This window comes from Chlamydomonas reinhardtii, chromosome 14 (assembly GCF_000002595.2).
Source record: "Chlamydomonas reinhardtii strain CC-503 cw92 mt+ chromosome 14, whole genome shotgun sequence".
Classification (NCBI taxonomy): Eukaryota; Viridiplantae; Chlorophyta; class Chlorophyceae; order Chlamydomonadales; family Chlamydomonadaceae; genus Chlamydomonas; species Chlamydomonas reinhardtii.
The window spans coordinates 1,498,534-1,520,006 of NC_057017.1; the positions used below are offsets into that span (position 1 = coordinate 1,498,534).

Below are 21,473 nucleotides of genomic sequence, written 5' to 3' on the forward strand. Positions count from 1 at the left end.
GCAGCAGGTGTCTTTAAATGCAATCACTGATACCATGAGTGGAACGCTTGTGAACAGTCATATGTGGTAGCATTATGCAGACTGCACAGACCCCCGGCCATAGGCACACATCTCCCTATAGCTCACGAGCATGCACAACAAGTTTGCTAAGCTAACACTGAGACAGGATCCAGAGGTGCTGTGGTGACCCCACGCAGCCCGCTCAACACTGCCCAGTCTTTCTTAGTACGGTATGCGACGGCGTGCCCGACGGAGCTCACAATATCACATGCGGGGCGTACCGTCTCACTATCCCACAGAACCACAGAATCACAGGAAAGAATTGTTTGTAAAGCGGCTTTAGTTCAACAATCATACAGCTGCAAAGCCCACGACGGTGCATCCATACCATGTCATGCATGGGTGTCGCTCCTGGCACCGCCACCCGCAATCCTCCGTTTTGCCTCTTGGACGCCTGCACCCTCTCCTCCCTCGACACACGCACACATACGGTACACACACAGTATTGGCAAGCTGCCCTGACCGTATGTACTCTACAGATGTATCGCGCAGCGAAACGGGCATGGTGACTGCACCCAAGGCCTTGCTCTGTTCACACGCACCTCTCTACCTTCCAGCCCTCAACGGCTTACCCCCTCACCCCATCACTGGCGTCCACACTCCCTCCACCCCAGCCGTGTCCCTGCTCCTGTCGCGGCCTTACCTGGCCAGCTTAGGCCGCCTTCAGTCCACTTCATTCGCCATCTCCTCTTGCACTCTCAACCCACTCAAGTACGCAACCTTTTTAATGTAGCGGTTGTTACCTATCAGCACACACCCTTCTCCCTCCCCAAGTGCAAGTGTCTAGCCCTCTGTCTCCGCGCCGATCTCGCGCGCGAACTTGATGAACACCTCCTCCAGGGTCGCATTGGCCACACCCCAGTCCAACACCTGTGAGCGTGTGCGTGTGTGCGTGACCCGGTTGAGGCAGGCAGGTGGGCAGGCCAGAAGGTGCGCCGGCCGCATGACAGGCGAGTAGGCACTAGGCAGGCAGAATGGGACACAGGCCGTCCGGCCGGCCAGATGGCAGGCCAAAGCCGCCCCCCTCCATCGACTCACACCTCCAGCCACACCCACACTCCTACTCGCCTGCATCTGGGTCTTGGCGGTGGCCATGGCGTCGAACACGCGCGCCAGACTGACGTCGGCGGTGGGCAGCTCGTACTTGACGGTGCCGCCCAGCTCGTAGGTGAGGCGCGCGTTGGGGCTCATGTGCATCACAAAGGCCTTGGCAGCGTCCTCGTGGCCGGGAGCCACCGTCAGCGTAAACACCAGGTAGCCTGTTTGTTTATTTGTGTGTTTGTGTGTGTGTGTGTGTGTGTGAATGTGCGTTTGTGCATTGCGGGTATCTTGCGTGAGGCTTCCATGTGCGAATTTGAATGTTCGGCATGTGTGTCGGTGCTTTACTGTTCGTGTGCGTGTTTCTGGCGCATATCTGCAGTTTCACCTAACAGCACCAGGCCCGCCCGCCCGCCACAGCCCGCCACAGCCCGCCCGCCCGCCCGCACCGGCGTAGCGCGAGGTGATCTCGCGCGGGTTGCCGATGCACACCAGCTGGCCGTCCACGAAGATGCCCAGGCGGTCGCACAGGATCTCGGCCTCCTCCATGGAGTGGGTGGTGAGGATGATGGCGCGGTCCGACTGCAGGGGTTTGGGGGGGGGGGGTAACTTTGAAGCAATCCCGTAAGGAAACAGTCGCGGGTTTGGGGGGAGGGCGGTTGCAAGGATGGTTGGAAAAGCTGTACAGGATGCACTGCAGACTGGGGGGTGGGTGGGTGTTCTGGGCATGATGCATTAGGAGAAGGCGACATTGGAACGGCGCAGCGTTGGGGCGACAGGGCCGCGGGCTAGCCAAGGCTCAGAAGGTGGGTGCAGGTGGGTGTTCTGCGGCCCCCATGCCCTAGGCAGGGACGGCCAGCCCCCGCCCCGGCCTACAGCAGACGTGTGCCTGCGCCGCTACCCGCATCCCTCCCGCGCCCGCTGCACCGCCGCCCGCCCAGTGCCCACCTTGTTGGAGCGCACCACCTCCCATAGGTTGCGGCGGGAGGCGGGGTCCAGGCCCGTGGAGGGCTCGTCCTGAGGAGGCCGGGGCAGGCGGGGCAGGCGGGGACGGTGAGGGCAGTGGTGGTGCGACATGTAAGTGGCACATGCCCAACATGCGCGTGTGTTCCAGCATGTTCCACTGTGCTCAAGCTGGGCAACACCGTCCAGTCCCGGTAAACCTCCCTTCCCCTCCTCCCCTCCCGTCATTCCTCCTCCGCCGCCCACCACCCACTCGGGCCTCTCTTGGTGTCTTACTGCAAACAACCCCCTCTCCCTCCCCTCCCTCCCCTCCCCTATCCCCTATCCCTCCACTATCGCGCACACCCACCCACCCACCCACACAGACAAACAAACACACAGACAAACAGACACACACACACTCTCGCACAAATACACACTCTCTCACACACCAGCACCCACCAGGTAGACCACCCTGGGCTGCCCGATGAAGCTGATGGCCACACTCAGCCGCCGCTTCATGCCGCCCGAGTACTTCTGCGCCTGCTTGGAGCCGACGCCGCCGTTGAACAGGTTCACGGAGCGCAGGCCGGCAGTCACGGCGTTCAGCAGCTCCGGGCCTGTGGTACCGCAAGGCCGTAGTAAGGAGGGTGCAGCGGTCCGTGAGGGATGGGAATGACGAAATGACGGCTGGACAGCAGTGCTAAGGCGGGGGACGCGCCCACCTCTGCACGCCGACTGCGCGCCCACCTCTGCACGAAACAACCTTGACAACCCATCCGCCCATTTGCATTCCGCTTCAACCAAATATTACGGTACACACAACAAAAGCAATCACCCAACATGTTATTTAACTTGCCCTTGAGTCCCTTGAGGCGGCCGTAGAACAGCAGGTGCTCCTCCCCTGTGAGCTGCTCCCACAGCAGGTCGTGCTGCGGACACACGCCCATGTTGGCGTAGATGGCGTTCATCTGGGTGCGGATGTCCAAGCCCTCCACCGTGGCCGTGCCGCCGCTTGGCTCCAGGAAGCCGGTCAGCATGTTGATGGAGGTGGACTTGCCTGCGGAGGGAGTGTGGAGGGAAGAGCGTGGGAAGAGCGTGGGCAGAGTATGGACCGAGCGGCCGCTTACAACAGAGTTCCTAGAAACACATCCTTCTTCGAGGACTCGCGCGTGCCCTTATCTCGAGTATCTACACCGCCCCGGAGAGTGTGGCAGGTCGTGTGAGTGTGTGCAGGAGGGCGTGGGACGTCAAGGGTGTCCGCGCACACAGGCATGCATGTGCGTGCGTGCGCTGTCCTGGCGCCGGCAAGACGTGCGACCGGCTGTCTCACCCGCTCCGTTGGGCCCCAAGAGGCCAAAGCACTCGCCGCGCTCAATGGCCATAGTCAGGGTGCGAACCGCCACCTGCAACGGCGCATTGCGGCATTGCGACAACAGCAACACGTTAAATGTGGTTGTGGTACAGATGGGGCAGCTCTGGCAAACCGCAAGCAAGGACACAATGCAAGCACGCACAGGGCGCTGGGGAAACACAGCCCGCACACGTGACATGTGTGGCACGGTGCGACGGCGCCCCTCCAGAACACGTCGGTAGGCAGGCCGGTTGGCCTCAGGCGTCGCCTGTATATCTCCCTCCCTCCCTCCCTCCCTCCCTCCCTCCCTCCCTCCCTCCCTCCCTCCCTCCCTCCCTCCCTCCCTCCCTCCCGCCTCTCACCTTGGGCTTGCTGCCGTCCTGTGCCGGGTACACCTTGCGAATGTCCCGCACCACGATGGGCGTCTGCGTCGCCACGGACTCGGGCATGTGCTCCACACGCAGCCGCTCAGCCTTCACGTCCTCACGCTCGCCTGCGGACGCAGGAGCGGCACGGGTGACAGTGGGGCGTGCGGGAGCGGAGGAGCGGGGTCAGCACTGGCGCTTGGAGCTTGGGAGCCGGTAGTAGGTACGGCCGGTGCTTTCACCGCATGTTGGGGGACATGAGTCGGCGTCTGCTGCGTGCCGAGCGCAGGCATCATTTTGTTCTATTTCAGCGCTTGACCGCGTGTTTACTAACGTGCAACCGCACCACGCATGCGGCAGCGCCAAGCGACAAGAAGCCGCCCGCGCGCCACGCACCTGCCGCAATCTTGAGCGAGCCCTCGCCGCCCATGCCCTTGCCCGAGCCGCCGCCGCCGGTGTGCTGCTGGTGGCCCATCTCCACAGCCGCCCCGGGGGATCCGGCGCCGTGGCGGTCGAGCTTCTTGTTGCGGCCCATGCAGCACTCCAAGAAGTAGAGTGGGTGGCGGCGGATGCCGTTGCCGCTCGACAGCACCTGCGAGCATGCGCGTGTGCGTTTAACAATTCGTGATCCAAGCCGTTGCGTTTTGACACACACAGCTGCTGTACACAGGCTGCCGTCGCTCCGTCGCACGCACGACACGAGCTCAGCACCCGTCAGCACCGCCCCGCAGCTGAGCAGCTGAGGGCAAGCTGCACTCCACAGCACCTATTCCACCACACCTAAACCAACGAAACCTTTGCACCTCAGCTGCTCATAAAATGCCGCAGCAAGCAAGCCTCGCAGCCAGCTCGCGCACCCACCTGCTCCAGGTACCAGCCCAGCACCATGAACACGAACCACTCCACCACGAAGATGCCCCAGGTGGCGTACATGCCGTTGCCGGGGTCGGACATGCGCTCCCAGGTCAGACCCGACTCGTCGCGGTACACGCCCAGGAAGGCGTACTCGGCCATCTCCCACAGGCCGCTGATAAAATGAAGAAAGGGTGGGAAAAAGGGTTGGGAAAAAGGGTGGAGAAAAAGGGTGGCGAAAAAGAGTAAAAAGGAGGATTGGCAGTTGGAAATCGGTGTGGAGCGCGGTCACAGAAAGATCGGGGAGGGGGGCTGAATGGGAGAGGGGGTTTATGTGCCCGAGCCCGACGGGGGGCTAACAGGCAAGCCATGCCCGCTTTCTGCGGCTCAGCGCCCTGTCCCTCTCGCGCTCACCGGTAGAGCGAGAAGGCTGGGATCCACTGAATGAAGAACACCCAGGCGGCATCCTTCTCCATGAACACCTGCGCACGTGCACACGCACAAATACATGTACTCACTCATTGCTTCCCTTAGTTATGCTTAATTAGTCTTGCAGTAAAGCAATGTTTTACCCCCGCACCTTGAGCAGCAGCTCTCCGATGAGGCCGGTTGCGAAGACGTAGATGAAGGCGACCACTGTGGAGGTGCGGCTGCTGCCGAACAGGCTGGACAAGACAAAGCTGAAAGCGATCATGTTGTTGCCAAACAGGAAGTAGAAAATGATCTGGATGCCTGTGGTTCGAGCGGAAGGAAGCCAGAGGCAGGCGGGTAAGCAAGGCGCCGGAACGATAGGGTAAATGCAGGGGTTGGGGGCAGGAGGGAAAGCGACAGGTGCATTTACGGAAGAGCTCTGTACGCGCTGGCTTTGTTCGTGTTTGCACTGTGCGCACCCCAGGCCATAGCTCAGCGCCCCCCCCCCCCTTGGTCGGGGTGTTCTCCTCCACGAACTGCTAACCCCCTGGGCCACAAGCTTAACGGTCTCTGCGTGCTTGCGCGCTCATATTGTACACCCCCATGTAATGTCGTAAACTTACCGATGGATGTACGGCGGAAGATCTCCAGCCCCACACCAGCACCGAACACCATGAAAATGATCATGTAGATGACGTACAGCATCAGGTACCTGCAGGTGTATGTGAACGTGTGAGGGCGGGTCCGAGAGAGTGCGGGGGAGCAAGGGAGTGAGTGAATGGGTGACAGAGCGTGTGTGTGTATGTGCCTGATAGGCGCCAGGGAAAAAGTAACACCACCCCACCCAAGGACAAGTCCCAGGCAAGGCCGCCCGCCTCCCTGCTTCACACATACCGTACACACGGGATGCGTTTTGTTGTGTTCTTTTTACCATAAACAACCGGAGACGGAGAAGCCACACACACAACCACAGACGTGCCGGCGACGCTGTCCCCATGTGCTTTCCTCGCCTACACGTGTGCTGACTCGCCGCAGCTCTACAGCACACACACGTCACGCATACATACACACGTCACGCATGCACACACGCCGACCCACCACAGGTAGGTGATGAGCCAGTAGGCCCCGTCGCCCAGGCCGTGCATCTTCATCATCATGCGCAGCCGCTTCTCCTTCTCGTACACCAGCTGCTGCAGGAAGGTGGGCAGAAGCATCTGCACCACCCAGCTGCGGGCGAGAAGGAGAGGCGCGGGCGAGGGGGGGAGCGGGCGAGGAGAGAAGCGGGCAAGCGTGGAGAAGGGGGATAAAAAGGCGTGGGAAGGAGCGAGAATGGCAAAGTCTAACGTGAGCAGGTGGTAGCAGACAGGGGCCGTGGTAAATCTACAGGCAGGTCACAACAAGATTCAGGAAGCGAACCTCGGCTTACGTATAGAATAGCGGGCCCAGCAGGTTTGAAAAGTCCAGCTTGAGCTTGGTTGCCACCTTGGGCATACTCATGATGCCCAGCAGCTTGGGCAGGTTGGGGAAACCAAATTTGCCGGAGTACCTGTTTTGCGGTGCAAGGTTGAGGCAGGTGCCAAGGTACACCGTGCGGTTTGGTGCGGTTGCGGTGCGCGGAGTGTGTCAGTGTGCGTATGTGTGTGCGTATGCGTGTACGGGGATGTGGACCAAGGCACGCGGCACGTACTCCTTCCCACAGCTCCCTCCAGCCCCCCGTCAGGCCTCCATCAGCCGCCTGCAACCCCACCCTGCCGCCCCACCCTGCCGCCCCACCCTGCCGCCCCACCCAGCCCACCCGCCCCCAAATCCCTCCACCCCGCACCCAGCCCCGCGCCTGCACGCCCCCCCTCACCAGGCCATGACGCCGCCGCTGAGCGGCAGCTGCACTCGGTTGTAGGCGTCCTGGCCGCTGCCGCTGCTGTCAGCGGTGAGGAAGGTGGCGTTGTAGTAGACGGTCACCACGGCGTCGGCGGCGGCGGCGGAGGGGTACTCGAAGGCCGGCGGGAACTGGGCGGTCACTGCGGAGCCGTTGCAGCGGGACTGCGGGGAGAGGGTGGCAGAGGAGGTTCCGGCGGGTAAGAGAGGGCGGGAAGCTCAGGGTTGACGGTGTCCTGTACTAACGGCAACTTCAGCGGCAAGTACAGGTGCCACTGCAAACCTTGTTGTTGGAACTGATCGATGAGCGACGCTGGGTGTCGTCGGTTCAGACATCAGACAGGGCGCAATGCGCGCGCCAGGGACAGCACCATAAGCCCACGACCTGCCCCCATCCCACCCCCACGATCCTTGACTGTTGGGACCTATTTCGTCGGGCTCAGGCATATAACCCCCACCCCTCCTCACACGCCCACGCCCCCACGTACCTGGTAGTAGCCGCAGTAGAGGGCGTCGTCGATGGCGGTGTCATTGGGCATGACGCTGAACTTGACGTCCGAGCAAATCTGTGTGGAGTGGGTGTGGGAGTGGCTGGGTTGGGCGAACGCAGCTAGTGGGCGGGTGGGTGGGTGGGTGGGCAGATGGAGGCGGTCGGGGGAGCGGTTGGGAATTGGGCTAGTCAAGGAACCCAAGCCAAAGGAACAGCGGGTGGAGGCGGGCGGGCATGGGTTACATTTTACTTTTGCCAAGGCCTGCGAAGGCGCCATGCAGAGGTCCTGCGCGTTCATATGGGTGGCTGCAGCGTCCCTGCTGTGGTATTCCACACAACTGCTGGGCGCGTTTTGGCCAGCTCGTACGCCTCCTAGCTCCCACGCATCTCTCACCGTCATCTTGTCCAGGAAGTCGGCGATGACGGGCCGCCCCTCCAGCACGGCATCCACCTGCGGCCGGCAGTGCGTGTGGCAGGAGAGCGCGGGTGGGTGCGGTGATGTGTGGTGGCTTGGGCACCAAGCCTGCAGCACTGCTTGCTTGAAGCGCATGCCCACACACAGCGCACATGCCCACGCTCACGCACACGCACCTACTCACGATTTGCCGTCTGCTCAACCCGTGCGTCGACTTGCACACACCCCAATCCCGTGCCCAGAACCCCTACCCAAACCTAGAGCCCAAGCCCCGGGCGCAACGTGCCGCCAGCCCCACCACCGCCCGGAACCCGCCATGGCCTCGTGCGTCCGTCGTCGCTGCCCCCTGCCACCGCGCCACCAACCCACCTGGTCCTGCGTGACCAAGGTGTTAGTGGTGACGAACACCACCCCCGTCAGGATGTTGATGAGCGGCTGGGGCGCCAGGCCCACTGCAGGGCGGGCGTTGCAGCGGCGGCGAGCGGACAGGAAGCAGGGGGCTGAGAGCAATGCGGGGTGCCGCGAGCAAGGGCGCAAACCCAACGCCAGGGTGGAGTAGGCGCTCCCGCGGGAAGCGATAGGGCAGCGGCACCGTGCGGTATGACGCGAGCTTCACGTTGCATCTGTCCCACCCTGTCTGCCCCCCACTGACACGCAACCGAACAACGCAAGTGCTCACCACCAATCTGTCTGTAGATGGAGGAGCAGTTGACGCCGGGCACAATGTTGGGCAGCAGGAAGTTAAGGACGGAGTCGCTTGCGAAGGCCCGCTCGATGTACTGGTTCTGACCGCCCTCCGCCGCAGTGCCAAATGTGAAGCCCCACTGCAAGGCCGGCGATAAAAGCGGAGCAGGAGGAGCGGGGCAAGGGTCGCAAGCAAGAGAGTTCAAGCGTGGTGCTCGAGGAGCTTTAAAACTTTCGGAAGTTTATGAGCGGCATCGGGCATACGCCTCGCTCGCTGATCCCCCGCCCCCGCCCCGCTGCAGCCGCGGCGCCGCCACAGACGCATACAGCGACCCTGCCACCCGACAGTCAAGCGCTCCCTCCACCTCCTATGGCATCTTTTGTCGTGCCTACGTTGGGTCACACATGCCCGACCCAGCCCTGCAATCCACAGCAGTCCGCACCCATCCCGCTTATTCTGTCCTAACCGCTTCCCATCCGCCCCCACCGTCCCAACCGGCCCCCCAGGCCCCAGCCTGCCCCCGCGCACCTGTGAGAACAGGTGCCCGTTCACGGTCCCATCTGCGCTGATGAGTTCCGGGAGGAACTCATTCAGGAAGGTGGTGTTGTCCATGGGCAATGGCACGGTGTAGATACCCGGCACCAACTCGCTGGAGTTCAGCTGCCCCGCCTGCCCACCCCGCGGCGCCGTGACCATGGTGGTTACGGCAGGCTTGTGCGGCGGGGCGCGGTTGTTGGCGGTGGGGGTTTGCAGCACGGGGGGCCAGGTGCTGGGGTTGGGGATGGCGCAGAAGGCTGACTGCTGCGGGCTGCTGTAGGCGATGCCGCAGGCGGAGCTGTTCTTGGAGTCGCAGGTGTAGCCAGCGTCCGTGTCGCAATAGCCCTGGGTCAGCTTCTCACAGGTGCCGTTCTTGCAGCATGAGAGGCACTGGCAGCCGCACTGTTTTGGGTCGAAGGGAGGCATTGGGAGAGCGTGTGGGTCAGTGGGTGAGGGAGCCAAGGCGGGTGGGAGCGGCGTAGGGCATGCACTTACTTGAATGATGCCTACCCCTGATGCTCGATAGGCACGACCCAAGCGCTACATCACCCGCAACGTCACTTCAAGGCCGCACTCCCATAGCTTCTGAGCGGTGTGCTCATACGCTACTACGACTGTACACGATGCCGCAGCCACGCCCGCCCCCAGGCAACTACACCTGCCCGTCTACAACTGCCCCGGAAGTCCCCCGCTTGGGTAAACGCACCTCGAAGTCAGGCCCGGTCAGGAAGACGTTGTTGACCAGGATGCGAATGATGAGCAGTAGCAAACAGAAGAAGATGGGACTGGACAGCAGGCAGATGTTGGTCCGCACATTGCGCTTCTGATAGGTGGCGCTTTTACGCAGCAGCGCGTTCGCCTGGGCGCCGAAGCTGGCAGCCTGCAGGGTGTAGCGCAAACCTTCTGATGAGGAGCCATCTCCGGCCCAAAATGAGCTGTTGTGACCTAATGTACATTTGGGCAGCGGTCAGGTGTGACACCAGTCTTGACGCCACTAGCAGTCGGGCACACTCCACACGGCCCTTCCGCCCGCCCGACCATCTGAAGTCTAGCCGGCTGCATATGAATTCCTGTAATGCTGACTGAACAGGTGGTAGCCAGAACCCCACCCGGTCTGGCTTCCCCCAGCGCAACAAAACTCGCAATTGTTGGAGCCTGCATGCGCGTCGGACCGCGCCGAACACACTCCACACGGCACAATGGAGCCAGTCCCGTTGACGATTATTATGAGACACGCCCCAAGCAGCGAGAGACGAGGCTGACGCCACTCCGCTTCAAGCCCGAATTCCGCACTTGCGCTTACCACCATTGTTTAGGGCGCTGCACCGCCTCCTGCTCCGTCCTCAGTTCTATCTAATTATCTGCAGCTTGCGTTTTAAAGTATCAAATGCGTTGAATGCAAAAACGCGTGTGGCCAGTCGCAAAGAGGCCCAAGTCACAAGTCAACAGGTGTTTTCCGTTAACTAATGATATTTAAGTTTCAGGAAAGTGTTGGTGGTGATGAGAAGTTTCACGTCGAATAAAATTTCTCCGTGTCCGAGGTTTAGGAAGCTTCCTCGCTCGCCTGGGCGTAAGGCTTACGACGAGCTGTGTGCCACAAAAGGCAACACATGTACAGGGCAAACTATATATGCAGCACAGGGCAGCGGGCAGGGTTTACCTAAGTGGCGTCATCCTGGATTCCACCGCGCGTGCTGCCAGCCAGGAAAGGCTCCCCTTCCCCGCACCCACCATCATCGCCCCCCTTCGCCGCTCCACCCCAGCACCACCACCACTCCCGGCCCGCAATTTGTCGCCTTTGTCTGTGTTCTTCGCTTGCTGAGTACGGGATTGCATATGACACTTTTGAGCTTGCCACATTTCAACCCCTTGCCCTGTTCCATCATCCACCACTGTGCCGGATGAGCTGGCGGAAATACGTTTGCAAGCGATTTAGAGGAAACAGGATATACAGTTGCACCAGGTGCGTTGCAAACCTTGCATGCAATGGTGCTGTTATCGGAGTCGCGGATCGCGTTTGGGCACGCTCGCCGCGCGCTAACGCCCCGCCCAACCCCGTGCACTCACGCCTTGACGTTGGCACATTACCCCTCCAGCATACCGGTATGCACCAAATGCAAGGTGGCAACGATCCCCACAGCGTTTATCGTCAGCTTGGAGGTAACATGTGGACTCACATGTCGGGCTCCTGCTGACTCGTGTTTCCTCCCGTGCTGCATGCTAGGCAGGTACGTACGACACCCTTCCCTACCCCACCAACCCTTACCTACCGACACCGTGCGGAATCGGTTTTCAAGCATCTTCGGTAAGATGTCACTTCCAACGCACCCCTTGAGCGAGCCCTGCCTTGCGCCCAGCTAGCTACCACTGCATCCGCAGCTACCAGAGGCGGGGGGGGGGGCGGATTCCAGGAGGGGCCGGTTACTTTAGCGAGCCCAAAGGTGGTCCCAATAGTCAAGGAATCGTCGACCAATCAAGCAACCCAGAAGTGAAGTGTCAGCTTCACGTATAACACTCGGTCATCTGCTGGGAGGTGTTCTCGGTAGACATAAACGAACGTGGCGCCGCGCCGCCGCATTGACAACGTGCGCCACCTAGGCTCGACCAGCACTCGCGCCCGTGCCGAGGGGTGAGAGTGAAACGCCGAATACAGAAGAATGTATGTGCAAAAGGCAGCGTGCGGGGTGCAGGGGGGAGAGCGCGATGGGGCAGCCTGGGACAGCAGGGTAGGGGGTAGCTTGGCGTAGTTCCCCGCAGTGTACATTGATATGCTTGAAAGAACGCAACACGCACAAGCGAACATGACGTTGTAGAGCCGAGGCCAGTGAGCTAGCACAAGCAAAAGAAAAGCGTGAGCATGAGCAGCGACCGCAACTGCTACGTTACCTTTGACGAGATAACCACGCGCCAAGCTGCGCCACTCCGGCGTCCTAAAGCTCTCAGCTGGTGTATACGGCTGTCAGAGGCTGGGCTGGCGTAGACTGGCCGCAGACTACCAAGCGAAGGCTGCGATGCGTTGTGATAACGCGAACCCCAAGAGACCCACCTGGAACACAGCCAGGCATCCGCGGTGAGCCAGGAGTAGTACGTACATGCGAGGACAAGAGGAAAGAGAACGGCAGAAAGGAGGGTGCGGCATGGCGGTTGTCAAAACGTTGAGGCCGGCGCAGAAAACAAACCAGGGTGGCTGCCTAGCTGCGGCCGGGCTGACGCGAAGGCTGACTGGCTGCTGTATATGGTGAGCTGAGACTGGTATGAAAGGCTGGTGCCGGCCAGGCGAGTTGGGCATGAGGCGCCGCTGCATGGGGACACGACGCGCTGTAGGCCATGGGGCAACTGACGGGTGCGGACCGTAGTACGGTTCCCCACACCCGTCCAGGAACCGGCCCACGCACGGTGCAGCGGGGCCGGCCGGGTGGAGGAACCGGGCTGGCAGCTGGGCTGGACGTCGCGACGTTGAATCGACAAGAATCTGGGCCCCACAGGGGGTCGGGGCGTGCAGGGGCGCTGCGGGCGTGCCGACGACGCCAGCGTGTCCCAAAACACCGAAGTCCACGTGAAAGCCAGAAGAGATAAACGCTGACAAGAATAAAGCCAGCAACGTTCCATAAATAGTCTCAGTACAAACGAGATTTGTGCAGGGCACCGTGCCAACCGCGTGTACGTGTACGTATTCCCAGACCCCAACATTCAATTTGCAACGTCAAGGCAAGATGGCGCGACTGGTATAACGCCGGAGTTACTGTACCGAGTCATCGCAACCTTGCTGGCAGGCTGGTAGCAGCGGTGGGAAGGGCATACATCCCTCCCCCCGCCGAGCAGCGATGGTTGGGGGGTAAGTGCCGGGGTTGCCGTGTAAATTCACAAGGTGCCCGCCGTGTACCTTATGATTCTTGCGTCTAACCCCAGCAGGAAAACCTGGAACCTACATAAATCTATTACGCCGACGGGATGTGTGCATCTTTGTGTTATAGCTAGTGCGTAGAGCAGCTTGCTGTACATGTCAGCATGCGACATCCTGACATACACACGGCGACATACGGTATGCACATGCCGTCACTAGTGCCGTACGAGCCCCGACATTGCTGTGCAGGCTAGGCACACTGCCATGCGCATTGTGAACATGGCACGGCGTTCCATCCCACGTAACGTGTCATGTGGTGCCATGTTGGTATGGCGTGGCATAGGGTGCGGCAGGTTGAGGGCGGGCTGGCGGGTGTGGTTACGCGATGCACAGCCGCAATGCCATACTGCATTCCCTTGACCTGTCCCATCATGGCATCATCCACCACTGTGCCCAGCCCAAAGTAAGCTAATCCCCTGGCTCCCCTGAGGAACACGCGGCTCCCATATGCACACATGCCGGGCGCGGTGACTGACAGACAGCGGCTTGCACAGGGAGTCTGTGCTTGCATCTTCTGGGAGCGGCAAGAAACGGGCCTAATGCAGGCCCTCGGGCGAGAAGGATTGCGCATTTGCGGGGTAGGCATTCTCGCCGCGTGGGGCTGCATACGGTCCCCGCATCTCGCCCACTACCCCTTCCGGCCTTCCCGCCGGACTCAGCAGTTCGTGCCGCGCCCCACATTGCGCATTACGGATGCGGCGCGTGCGCCATAAGACCTGCAGTTAGGCCCGGATGCTGCTGCCCAACTATTTGCGCCGCGGGCGCATGTGCCGGTGGCGTGGCGGGCGGTGGCGCTGACCACACTGCATGCACCTGGCGGACGGAAGGGCTGGCATCTTCCAAGGGCAGGCCGCCTCCGCTTGCGAGAAGGGCCCTGACCACGTCCTCGCCCACGGCATCCAGGGCCCCAAATGCCCAGTTTTTAGCGTTTGGAGGGGCTCCGCCCCCGTACCCCCCCTACGCAGGGATACTTGGCGAGATTTGGGGACCGTATGCAGACCCACGCGGTGAGAATGCACCCCCGGAAATGCCCAATCTTTATCGCCCGAGGGCTTCATTGGGGCCCGTTTCTTGCCGCTCCCCAAGACCCCGAAGATGCAAGCCCTGCCTGCCGGCGCGGCCTCCGCGCCTCCTGCCTCCCAGGTGTGGCTGCTGCTCGCCATTAGTTGACTGGCTTGATGACACCTAGTAACCTGTTCGGTACGGCGGGAGGTCCTATGGGGAGATTGGTGTATATGCAGCCAGGAACGTATATGCAGCCAGGAACGAGCAAGGAGTGATCGATGGGAACTCAGTAATGGCGCGCATCAACCGAGGGGGTGGGACCGAGTCTCGCCAGGCCACCCTTGGATTCAGCGAAGAGCAGATGGAAGTATGAAGCTGAACAGACCACGACGTGTCATAATGGAAGAGGAGGTGGAGTGATGGCACCTAGTAACATGTTCGGTATGGCGGGAGGAGCGTCCTATGGGAGCAAGCCTACTAGAGCTAGGGTAGGCCGACGGCGTTGCAGGCGGCACGCCCCTGGGGTCCAGAGCAGGGTGTTCGTTCTCCACGTCACTGGCTCGTGAACTGCGTCAGCAGGTCCCTCGCTCTTGTAACCAAATGCAATCTGGCTTGCGGCCAGGCGGCTGCGACCGATGTACGGCAAGTAGCTGCACACGGCAGCACCCACCGCCGACAGTGAGGACGAGTGAGGCCCCTGCCCGCCAGCCAAACGCCAATGTGCACTGCTTCCACAATACATATAAGTAATGCGGGCGGCAGTTCGTGGGTGCCGCGAGATAGTGGGTGCGGGCTCTTCGCGGTGGTTGGGGTAATCGCGAGCGTGTCATCTTGCCCGAGATTTGCTCGCAGCCCGCGAGCCGCAGCGACCAAAGCGAGCTCTCAGCAGCCCCGCTGCCATAGAACTGCTAGTTCTTCCCCAATACAATCTACTAGCGGCGACCTCACTGCGCCAGTCCACGAAAAGCATCGCGAGTCAGGTTGTGTCAGAGTAAAGGGTCTTCACTGTGCGACCTCACAACGTTCTTTTGACCTGATACTGTATCACCTGCAGCAGTTTTGAGCCTGGAGTGGCCGCGAAGCGGGGCAGTTCCCCCAAACCGCAGCTCCTCAGTGGCGCTCGCGAGCAAATGGAGAGCTTCTTTCGGAGGTGATTGCGTGCGCCACATTCATCGCATCGATCATTTTCGTCGACTTCATGCGTTGGCGTTTACATTCGGAACCTAAACTCGTGCAGACGACGCCGCTTGCTGGTTGGCGTAGCCGCGGGCGCTGCAGGAGCATTAGCAGCGTTCTATTGGTAGGTGTGCAGGCGAAAGCACCCGGGAGCCAGAAGTGGTAGCGGACCCCTCAGCAGTAGTGCCCCGTCCCTGCGCGCGTCCTCGGCCCCGTCGCCCTTTGCTGCCTTGTAGTAGTGACATCACAATTCCGGCCCCATCCTACCGTGTGTTGTTAGGAAGGCCTGCGCGTGGGGTTAAAGCGCATTTGCACGCACGGGTTGCCACGGCACTGTGTGCGACGTCCGCTTCAGCTTGAGGCTAGCCATACCAACCCCGACGCATCGGACCTCGACTGCTCTTGTGAAACCCCAGGTACACGGGATATGCGAAGAACAAGCTTGAGCAGCAGCGGAGGTGAGTTTCGGCAGGCGCAGCATCCGGGGGCAGTTGAGTGTTGGCAACAACGCTACCGTGATGTTCTAGCCCAGGCCGCACCACGCCGACTCCACACCCATATGTTCGGACATTCGTGGCTGATGCAAGATGAAAATCTGCATCAATGGGACCCGAAACCCGAATGCTGAACCCCGGAACCCGGACCCACAGCGTTGAGGCGGAGCTGACGGCGATACTGCGCGGCGAGTCGCAAAGCGGCGCGGCCGGCGGCGATGATGGCGAGGAGGGCGAGGGCGGCGAGGAGGGCGACGAGTGCGGCTCTCCCGACCTGGACGAGTCGCTGGACAGCCATTTCAACTACATACAGAAGGTGTCGGCGCCGCAGGTGCGTGTGTGGCTGTGTGTGGCTGTGTGGATGAGGGGATGCGGGCTGGGCTGCTTGGCTGTGTGGGATGGGCGGGGTGCTCGTAGGTTTGGGTGGGGGCCCTGTGTGGGTGGCCTGTAACGTCCAAGCATGGGGCGGCACGGGCAGTACTGGATCAACCGTTCCACACTGAAACCGTGTCGCGTGGCCTCAAGCTAACGACCTTGTGTTACGCTCCATGCAGGAGCTTACAAACCTGCTGCCGCGGGTACAGGAGACCTTGTTCCGGGTGAGTGCCTGAGTGGGGTGGACCCCGGTCCTAAGCACGTGCCGGTCTATCTGCTGGCTGCAAGCACTGCGCATTGCGCCAACTACCTAATGGGTTGCCATCATCCCCGCACTGCCCATGCAGCTAACCGACGTAACGCTCGTGAAGCAGCTCCAGCTCCAACAGCAGCAGCAACAGGCCGCGGCCGGGGGCGGCGGCGGCGGCGGCGGGCCCACTGGCTCCTCCGGGTCCTCGGCCTCCTCGGCGCAGCAGCAGCTGCGGCTGCTGGCGCGGCTGTGCTTCGGCCGCACCCTGGCCGCCGTGTTCCTACTGCCGCTCATGGACCTGTGCGTGCGGACCAAGCTCAACGTCATTGGTGCGTCCACAGGCTTTGTGTGGGGTTGAAGCGGGCGTGTGCAAAGTCCGCTTTCCACCTGCGGTCGTCGGTGTCCACCAGCATGCTTTTCTTGCTTCCGCACACAGCTCATTTTTATCTCCCTGTCATCCCCCGCTCTCTCCCGCCACGCCCCGCCCCGCCCCGCCCCGCCTGCCTGCCTCCAGGCCGCCACCTGTTCCTGCAGGAGAAGTTTTCCAAGCTGCGGCAGCCCGCCGCGCCCGCGGCCCGCATGCGCCTGCCGCCGCGGCTCACGGCGGCGGCGGTGGAGGCGTTCCTGTGCTGCGAGCAGCTGGCGGGCGCTGGCACAGCCTGGCTGGTGGAGCAGGTGAGCTCGATGGGGTGATGGTGATGGGAGGAGGGGGGTGGCGGGTGGGAGGGAGCGGGTAGGACGGGCGTGAGGGGCATGGAGGGGGGCGGGGCGAAGCAGTGTACGAGTACGGATGCCGAGTGCAGCGCGGGTTGCAGCGCTGCGCCTGTTGGTCAACGCTATGGGCTGACTGTGTATGGAACCTGCCACCCACCTGACACACACACATGACGAACACACACGCACAGGCCATGGCTGCTGCGGAGGTGGTGCTGGACGGAACGGCGTTGGACGCGCAGGTCACGCCCGAGGAGCTGGCGGCACTGGTGCAGGTGAGCGGGGCGTGTCGGGTGGTGGTGTGTGTAGGAAGGGTGAGAAGATCGGTGGTGGCGGCGTTCACGGCACATGCGGCGGCAGTGCCTCAGTCCAAGCCTCGTCCAAGCCCGGGCTAAAACATGCAACACACTTGCAACGCCCACAGGAAATGGCCAGCCGGATGGGCCAGGCTGTAACTGCCGCCTCCGCGACCTCCGCCACTGGCAGCGCCTGGGTGGATATACTGGTGGGGCCGGGCGGGGCGGCGCCGGCGCCGCCCGCGGTGGACGCGGCGGCGGCGGCGGGCAGCGCGGAGGCTTACCGGTGAGTCCAATTGATACGGTGATGCTGTAGGCGAGAGTGACTGCGGTTTGGGACGGGGGGAAGTTTGCCTTGTTGCGCGCAGCAGCTTTGGAGCGTGGCATGCCCGGCTGCATCACAAATTTGGGGTGGGATGCACGGCACATGCCGTGTGCTCACCCTGACAAAGTATGTGCTTCACACGGCGATACGCAGGCGCGCGCTGGCGAGTGCGGCCATGGTTGAGGAGCTGACCACCGAGCTGCGGCGCGTGCTGTGCAACTACCGCTTCGGGTGAGGCGGCCGCGGTTGTGGCGGCGGTGATAGGGGCGAGCAGAACTGTAGCTTGTGTTGGTGATTTGGTGCAGTTACTGTTGGTTGAAAGTAGGCACGTGGGATGTATGGCAGGGCCCCGTTGCGGGTAGGCAGGCAAGGCTGCGACTCACCGGGTACCCTGCTACGCGAAGGCCATTCTCGTCAAGTATGCTAGCTACTGACTGGGTCCTGGTTCCTCGCGCCCTTGCCAGGGAGGCGCTGCACGCGGCCGTGGGGCAGTGCCTCAGCACGTGCGCCGCACACATACACGCCACATTCATCTCCCAGGCCGCGGCGGCGGCCACCCAGCCCCAGCCGGCTAGGCCGCAGCCCGCGCCTGCGGTGTCTCCCTCGGCGCCCTCGGCTCCGCTGGCGGCGGCGCCAAAGGCGCAAGTGTTGCAGCCCACGGCGCCATTGGCAGAGCCGGAGCCGGAGCCACCCAAGCAAGCCGTCGTGTCGCCGTTCAGCGCGGTGGCAAGCGGCGCCGAGTCCGCGTCCGCGACGGAGGTTGCGTCGCCTGGCGGGACCGGTGGCGCGGGCGGCGCCGTGCCAGCGGGAGCGCCCGTTGGCTCCCCGCTTGAGGCCAAGACTGCTCCGCCCATCCCCGAGGGCGAGGCGGCTTCGGAGGCAGAAACAGAGGCGCGCAGCGTCAGCACCGCCTTTGCGTCGGCAGTCTCTACCGCCGCCAACTCGGCCTCCAACTCCAGCGCCTCGATCACACAGCCCCAGACCGCCTCCGCCGTCGCCCAGCAACCGCAGCAGCGGCCTGCGCACGAAGAGCAGGGCTCAGCAGATGCGGACCTGGCGGCTGCCGAGGTGGCGGTGCCCGTGGCGCAGCCGTCCGCGTCGCCCGCCGCCGACCGCAGCAGCAGCGGCGGGGGCTCCTGCGCTAGCAGCGGCGGCAGCACTGGCAGCAGCGCCGGCGGGGCCGGAGGCGCCGTTAGTCGCAAGGCCTCGCTGGCGGCTGCTGCCGTGGCGGCGATGCAGCCGCGGCCGCTGGCGCGCTGCCTGCGGGCGGTGCAGGGCGCCTGCGACCCGCTGTTCGTGGACGCTCGGGAGGTGACGGCGCGCATCGCCTGCCTGCAGCCCGTCATGTCGCTTTGCGCGGTGGCGTTCGCGGCGCCGCTGGAGCTGTAGGCAACTGGTAGGTGGCTAGGAGCGGCTAGTGGCGGCTTGGCTGTCCTGTGCCCTGCGGAGGTGGGGCGCAGGCGCAGGCGGGCGGTGCGCTCGCATGCAGGCTGGCAGGCGCTGATGTTGAGCCGCAGCCTGCGTGTGTCGAAGGCGGCGGCGGCGGACGAAATGGAGGATGAAGGGGCACTACAGGGCAAGGTGCATGACGCGTATGCAGCCGCGGCAAGGGGATGGGCGATGCATGGCGAGCAGCAGAGAGACACGGTCCAGGAATCAGAGTTTGGGCCTCGGTTCAAGAGTTCAGTCGGCAGGACGGGCGGGGCGTATGCAAGGACGAAGAATGGGCATGGCGGTGGTGGGGCGGTGAGGCGCGGTGCCGTTTGCTGCGGCGTTTTCGAGCCTGCACGTGCTCAAGAAGACATTGCTAGCTTTTTGGTGTTTGCAGGCGTTGTGCATTGAGATGGATGGTGCGGAGAACGTGGAGCGCACACGAGCCAGTGGCACGAGCTAGGCAGGCAAGCTTCATTGCACTGAATGGGTGAAAGTCGTTACGGCGTTGAGCCGATTACGCAGTTGCGAGGAAGAAACAAGCAGCACATGCGTAACACGATGCAATCGGGGCTCTGAGGTCGGGCAAGCGTTACAAATGCCCAGGCGTGATGTACTGACTGTTCCGATTCGATTCTGCAGCTCGACAGAGCGAACTGGTTGCAACCGGTTGCAAAATAAAGGTGGTGAAGGCACTGTGGTGGATGGTGCATGCTGAGGTGGTGGTGGTGGTGTAGGCGTAGGGGAGTTGTTGTGGTGGTGGTTGGTGTGTCAGTGCAATACATTGGTTTTTATTTCCCGAGCTAGCGGCAAGCCATGGGGTGCACCCGGCGGAGTGGTGGCGTCGAAAGAGAGTTTTAGCCAGCCTAGGCCGCTCGCAACCCGCGGCTGTAGGCTGGCGGCAGATGGTAAGGGTTATTGTTTGTGTTTGTTCGTGTCGTTGATGTTTGAGATGTATGGCAGGCGGACGGCGGGTCCAGGAGTCAGTGGCTGTGGAGCCAGTGTCCTAGCCGGGGGACATGCCACGCGGGACACACCTGCTGCTGAAGAAGCATCGGAGCACAGGAGTACAGCATAGTTTGTATGAACGCGCACGTTATCCCGGTTAGGATTCATGATGCACGAGGATTCGTGGCGGCGCTGCCCTGCGCTCTCCTTACGGTGCCTGTGGGGAGAAGCGGTGGGACAGGGTCGCAGGGAGATGCGACGTTGGTGGGTGCGAGTTAGGTGCTGCTGTATTGCTGCCCCTGCCTCTGCCTGCCTTGTCGGGCTGGTCGCAGGGCCTGGGGCGGGGTGTTTGCGCTGTCCCTGCACTGGCGGGTCCCTCGTGCGGGTCCCTGCTCGGGGGGCAGAATCACACGGACTCAGGTAGCGCGCCGCAGAGATGGTCGAGTGAGGATGGCGAACTGCAGTGGGAAAGCTCCCTTTAAAGATGTACAGCACATTATAGCGCCACAGCCTCGCACGATTGAAGTTGAGCCGGCAGCCCGCCAGGGGCCAGATGGCCGGATGACGCTGAATCCAGATTCTCGACTGACAGGATACAATTGAGCTGAGCACAATGAAAATATCCTCTCTACAAGCTGCAATATCATGACAGTTTGGTCAGCTCGAAACTTGCCATCGGTCAAATTAGCGCCTGAATTAGGGCTGAACCAGATGTACCAGAATAATGGAAGATAGCATACAGTAGAACCAGTAAAAAGCAAGTCTTCAAAGCTGTCGTCAAAGGTTGAATTGCCGCATTCGTTAAACTTGCTCCCAGTATCATTGTTATGAACATAAATATAGATTTTAAATTCCCAACTCATGGTCCTTGGCAACTGTGGCGCAGGGGGGATTGTAAGCCCTGCATGACAAGGGCAAGCCCTGCAGCCAAGCAGGCGTAGCTCATAAAGGTAAGAGCAGGGTGCAAGCCAGCTGGCACAGCGGGTAGTCGGCCGCACTGATGGCTGCACAAATGGGAAGATGACCCGGTGCTCCCTGCCGTTCCCCAAGCCTGCCCAGGCGAAGGACTGGGCAAAGCAGGGGAGGGGAGGGGGCACAGGTTGGCGGATCCTCAAGAGCCATGCCGCCGTCCTGCAGGTCGTGATACCGGCACAGTAGCGACAGCATAACCATGGCGCCGCCGCAGCCCGGCCCTTCATCAACCGCGCCCATCAACTCTAAAGTCGCAGCGGCCATCTCGGGACTGTTCAATCGAAGCGAGGGAGCAGACTGCCAGCTCGTGTTCGTGCTAGATCCGTCGCAGCCGACCGGGAAGTCCGGCAATGGCGCTGTCACTCAAGGCGCGGGCACGCAAAGCAAAGCGGCCCAGAAGACGCTCGGCGAGCCCCTGCCGGCGCACTCGTTCGTGCTACGGTACGCCTCCGACAAGATCGCAGCGCAGGTGCGTGTGCGTGTATGTGTGCGTGTGCGTGTGTGTGTGTGTGTGTGTGTGTGTGTGTGTGAGCCCTTGTTGCGTAGCGCTGGTCCCTGC

At 62.0% G+C, this 21,473-nt stretch overlaps 3 protein-coding genes across 3 annotated transcripts in view; 2 read left to right on the top strand and 1 right to left on the bottom strand.

The window, feature by feature from the left end:
* Positions 1 to 2: 2 nt before the first annotated feature.
* On the bottom strand, positions 3 to 10,605 carry CHLRE_14g618400v5 (uncharacterized protein). The gene is made up of 23 exons (XM_043070123.1): positions 10,328 to 10,605; positions 9,731 to 9,904; positions 9,016 to 9,426; positions 8,482 to 8,626; positions 8,172 to 8,254; positions 7,782 to 7,838; positions 7,386 to 7,463; positions 6,875 to 7,062; positions 6,449 to 6,568; positions 6,121 to 6,249; positions 5,646 to 5,734; positions 5,192 to 5,343; positions 5,026 to 5,093; positions 4,621 to 4,786; positions 4,156 to 4,351; positions 3,757 to 3,887; positions 3,374 to 3,446; positions 2,900 to 3,100; positions 2,503 to 2,660; positions 2,047 to 2,115; positions 1,548 to 1,680; positions 1,129 to 1,319; positions 3 to 930 (listed from the first exon to the last, which is right to left on the bottom strand). The coding sequence occupies exons 1-23, from the start codon at positions 10,331 to 10,333 to the stop codon at positions 844 to 846; spliced, it is 3,105 nt and encodes a 1,034-aa protein (XP_042916796.1). The 5' UTR covers positions 10,334 to 10,605; the 3' UTR covers positions 3 to 843.
* A 4,204-nt stretch (positions 10,606 to 14,809) lies between these two features.
* CHLRE_14g618450v5 (uncharacterized protein) lies at positions 14,810 to 20,437 on the top strand. Its single transcript, XM_043070124.1, has 11 exons — positions 14,810 to 15,083; positions 15,171 to 15,233; positions 15,526 to 15,567; positions 15,760 to 15,934; positions 16,158 to 16,202; positions 16,326 to 16,557; positions 16,743 to 16,903; positions 17,134 to 17,217; positions 17,367 to 17,524; positions 17,717 to 17,794; positions 18,028 to 20,437. The coding sequence occupies exons 1-11, from the start codon at positions 15,064 to 15,066 to the stop codon at positions 18,950 to 18,952; spliced, it is 1,983 nt and encodes a 660-aa protein (XP_042916797.1). The 5' UTR covers positions 14,810 to 15,063; the 3' UTR covers positions 18,953 to 20,437.
* Positions 20,438 to 20,559: 122 nt separating this feature from the next.
* CHLRE_14g618500v5 (uncharacterized protein) overlaps positions 20,560 to 21,473 on the top strand; it is a 5,682-nt gene continuing 4,768 nt past the window's right edge. Inside the window, exons 1-2 of the mRNA XM_043070125.1 lie at positions 20,560 to 20,892; positions 21,080 to 21,383. Coding sequence (XP_042916798.1) covers positions 21,114 to 21,383 — 270 coding nt within the window. The 5' untranslated portion in view covers positions 20,560 to 20,892; positions 21,080 to 21,113. The remainder of the gene's footprint in view (positions 20,893 to 21,079; positions 21,384 to 21,473) is intronic.

Excerpts from the sequence above, each read along its gene's own strand:
- CHLRE_14g618400v5 (XM_043070123.1), bottom strand. Across the intron at positions 8,627-9,015 it reads ACGGGCACCTGTTCTCACAG|TGGGGCTTCACATTTGGCAC; the intron begins GTGCGCGGGGGC and ends CCGGCCTTGCAG. Across the intron at positions 7,063-7,385 it reads TCTACTGCGGCTACTACCAG|TCCCGCTGCAACGGCTCCGC; the intron begins GTACGTGGGGGC and ends CTCTCCCCGCAG.
- CHLRE_14g618450v5 (XM_043070124.1), top strand. The coding sequence starts at position 15,064 with ATGGAGAGCTTCTTTCGGAG. Across the intron at positions 15,084-15,170 it reads ATGGAGAGCTTCTTTCGGAG|ACGACGCCGCTTGCTGGTTG; the intron begins GTGATTGCGTGC and ends AAACTCGTGCAG. Across the intron at positions 16,203-16,325 it reads TACAGGAGACCTTGTTCCGG|CTAACCGACGTAACGCTCGT; the intron begins GTGAGTGCCTGA and ends CTGCCCATGCAG.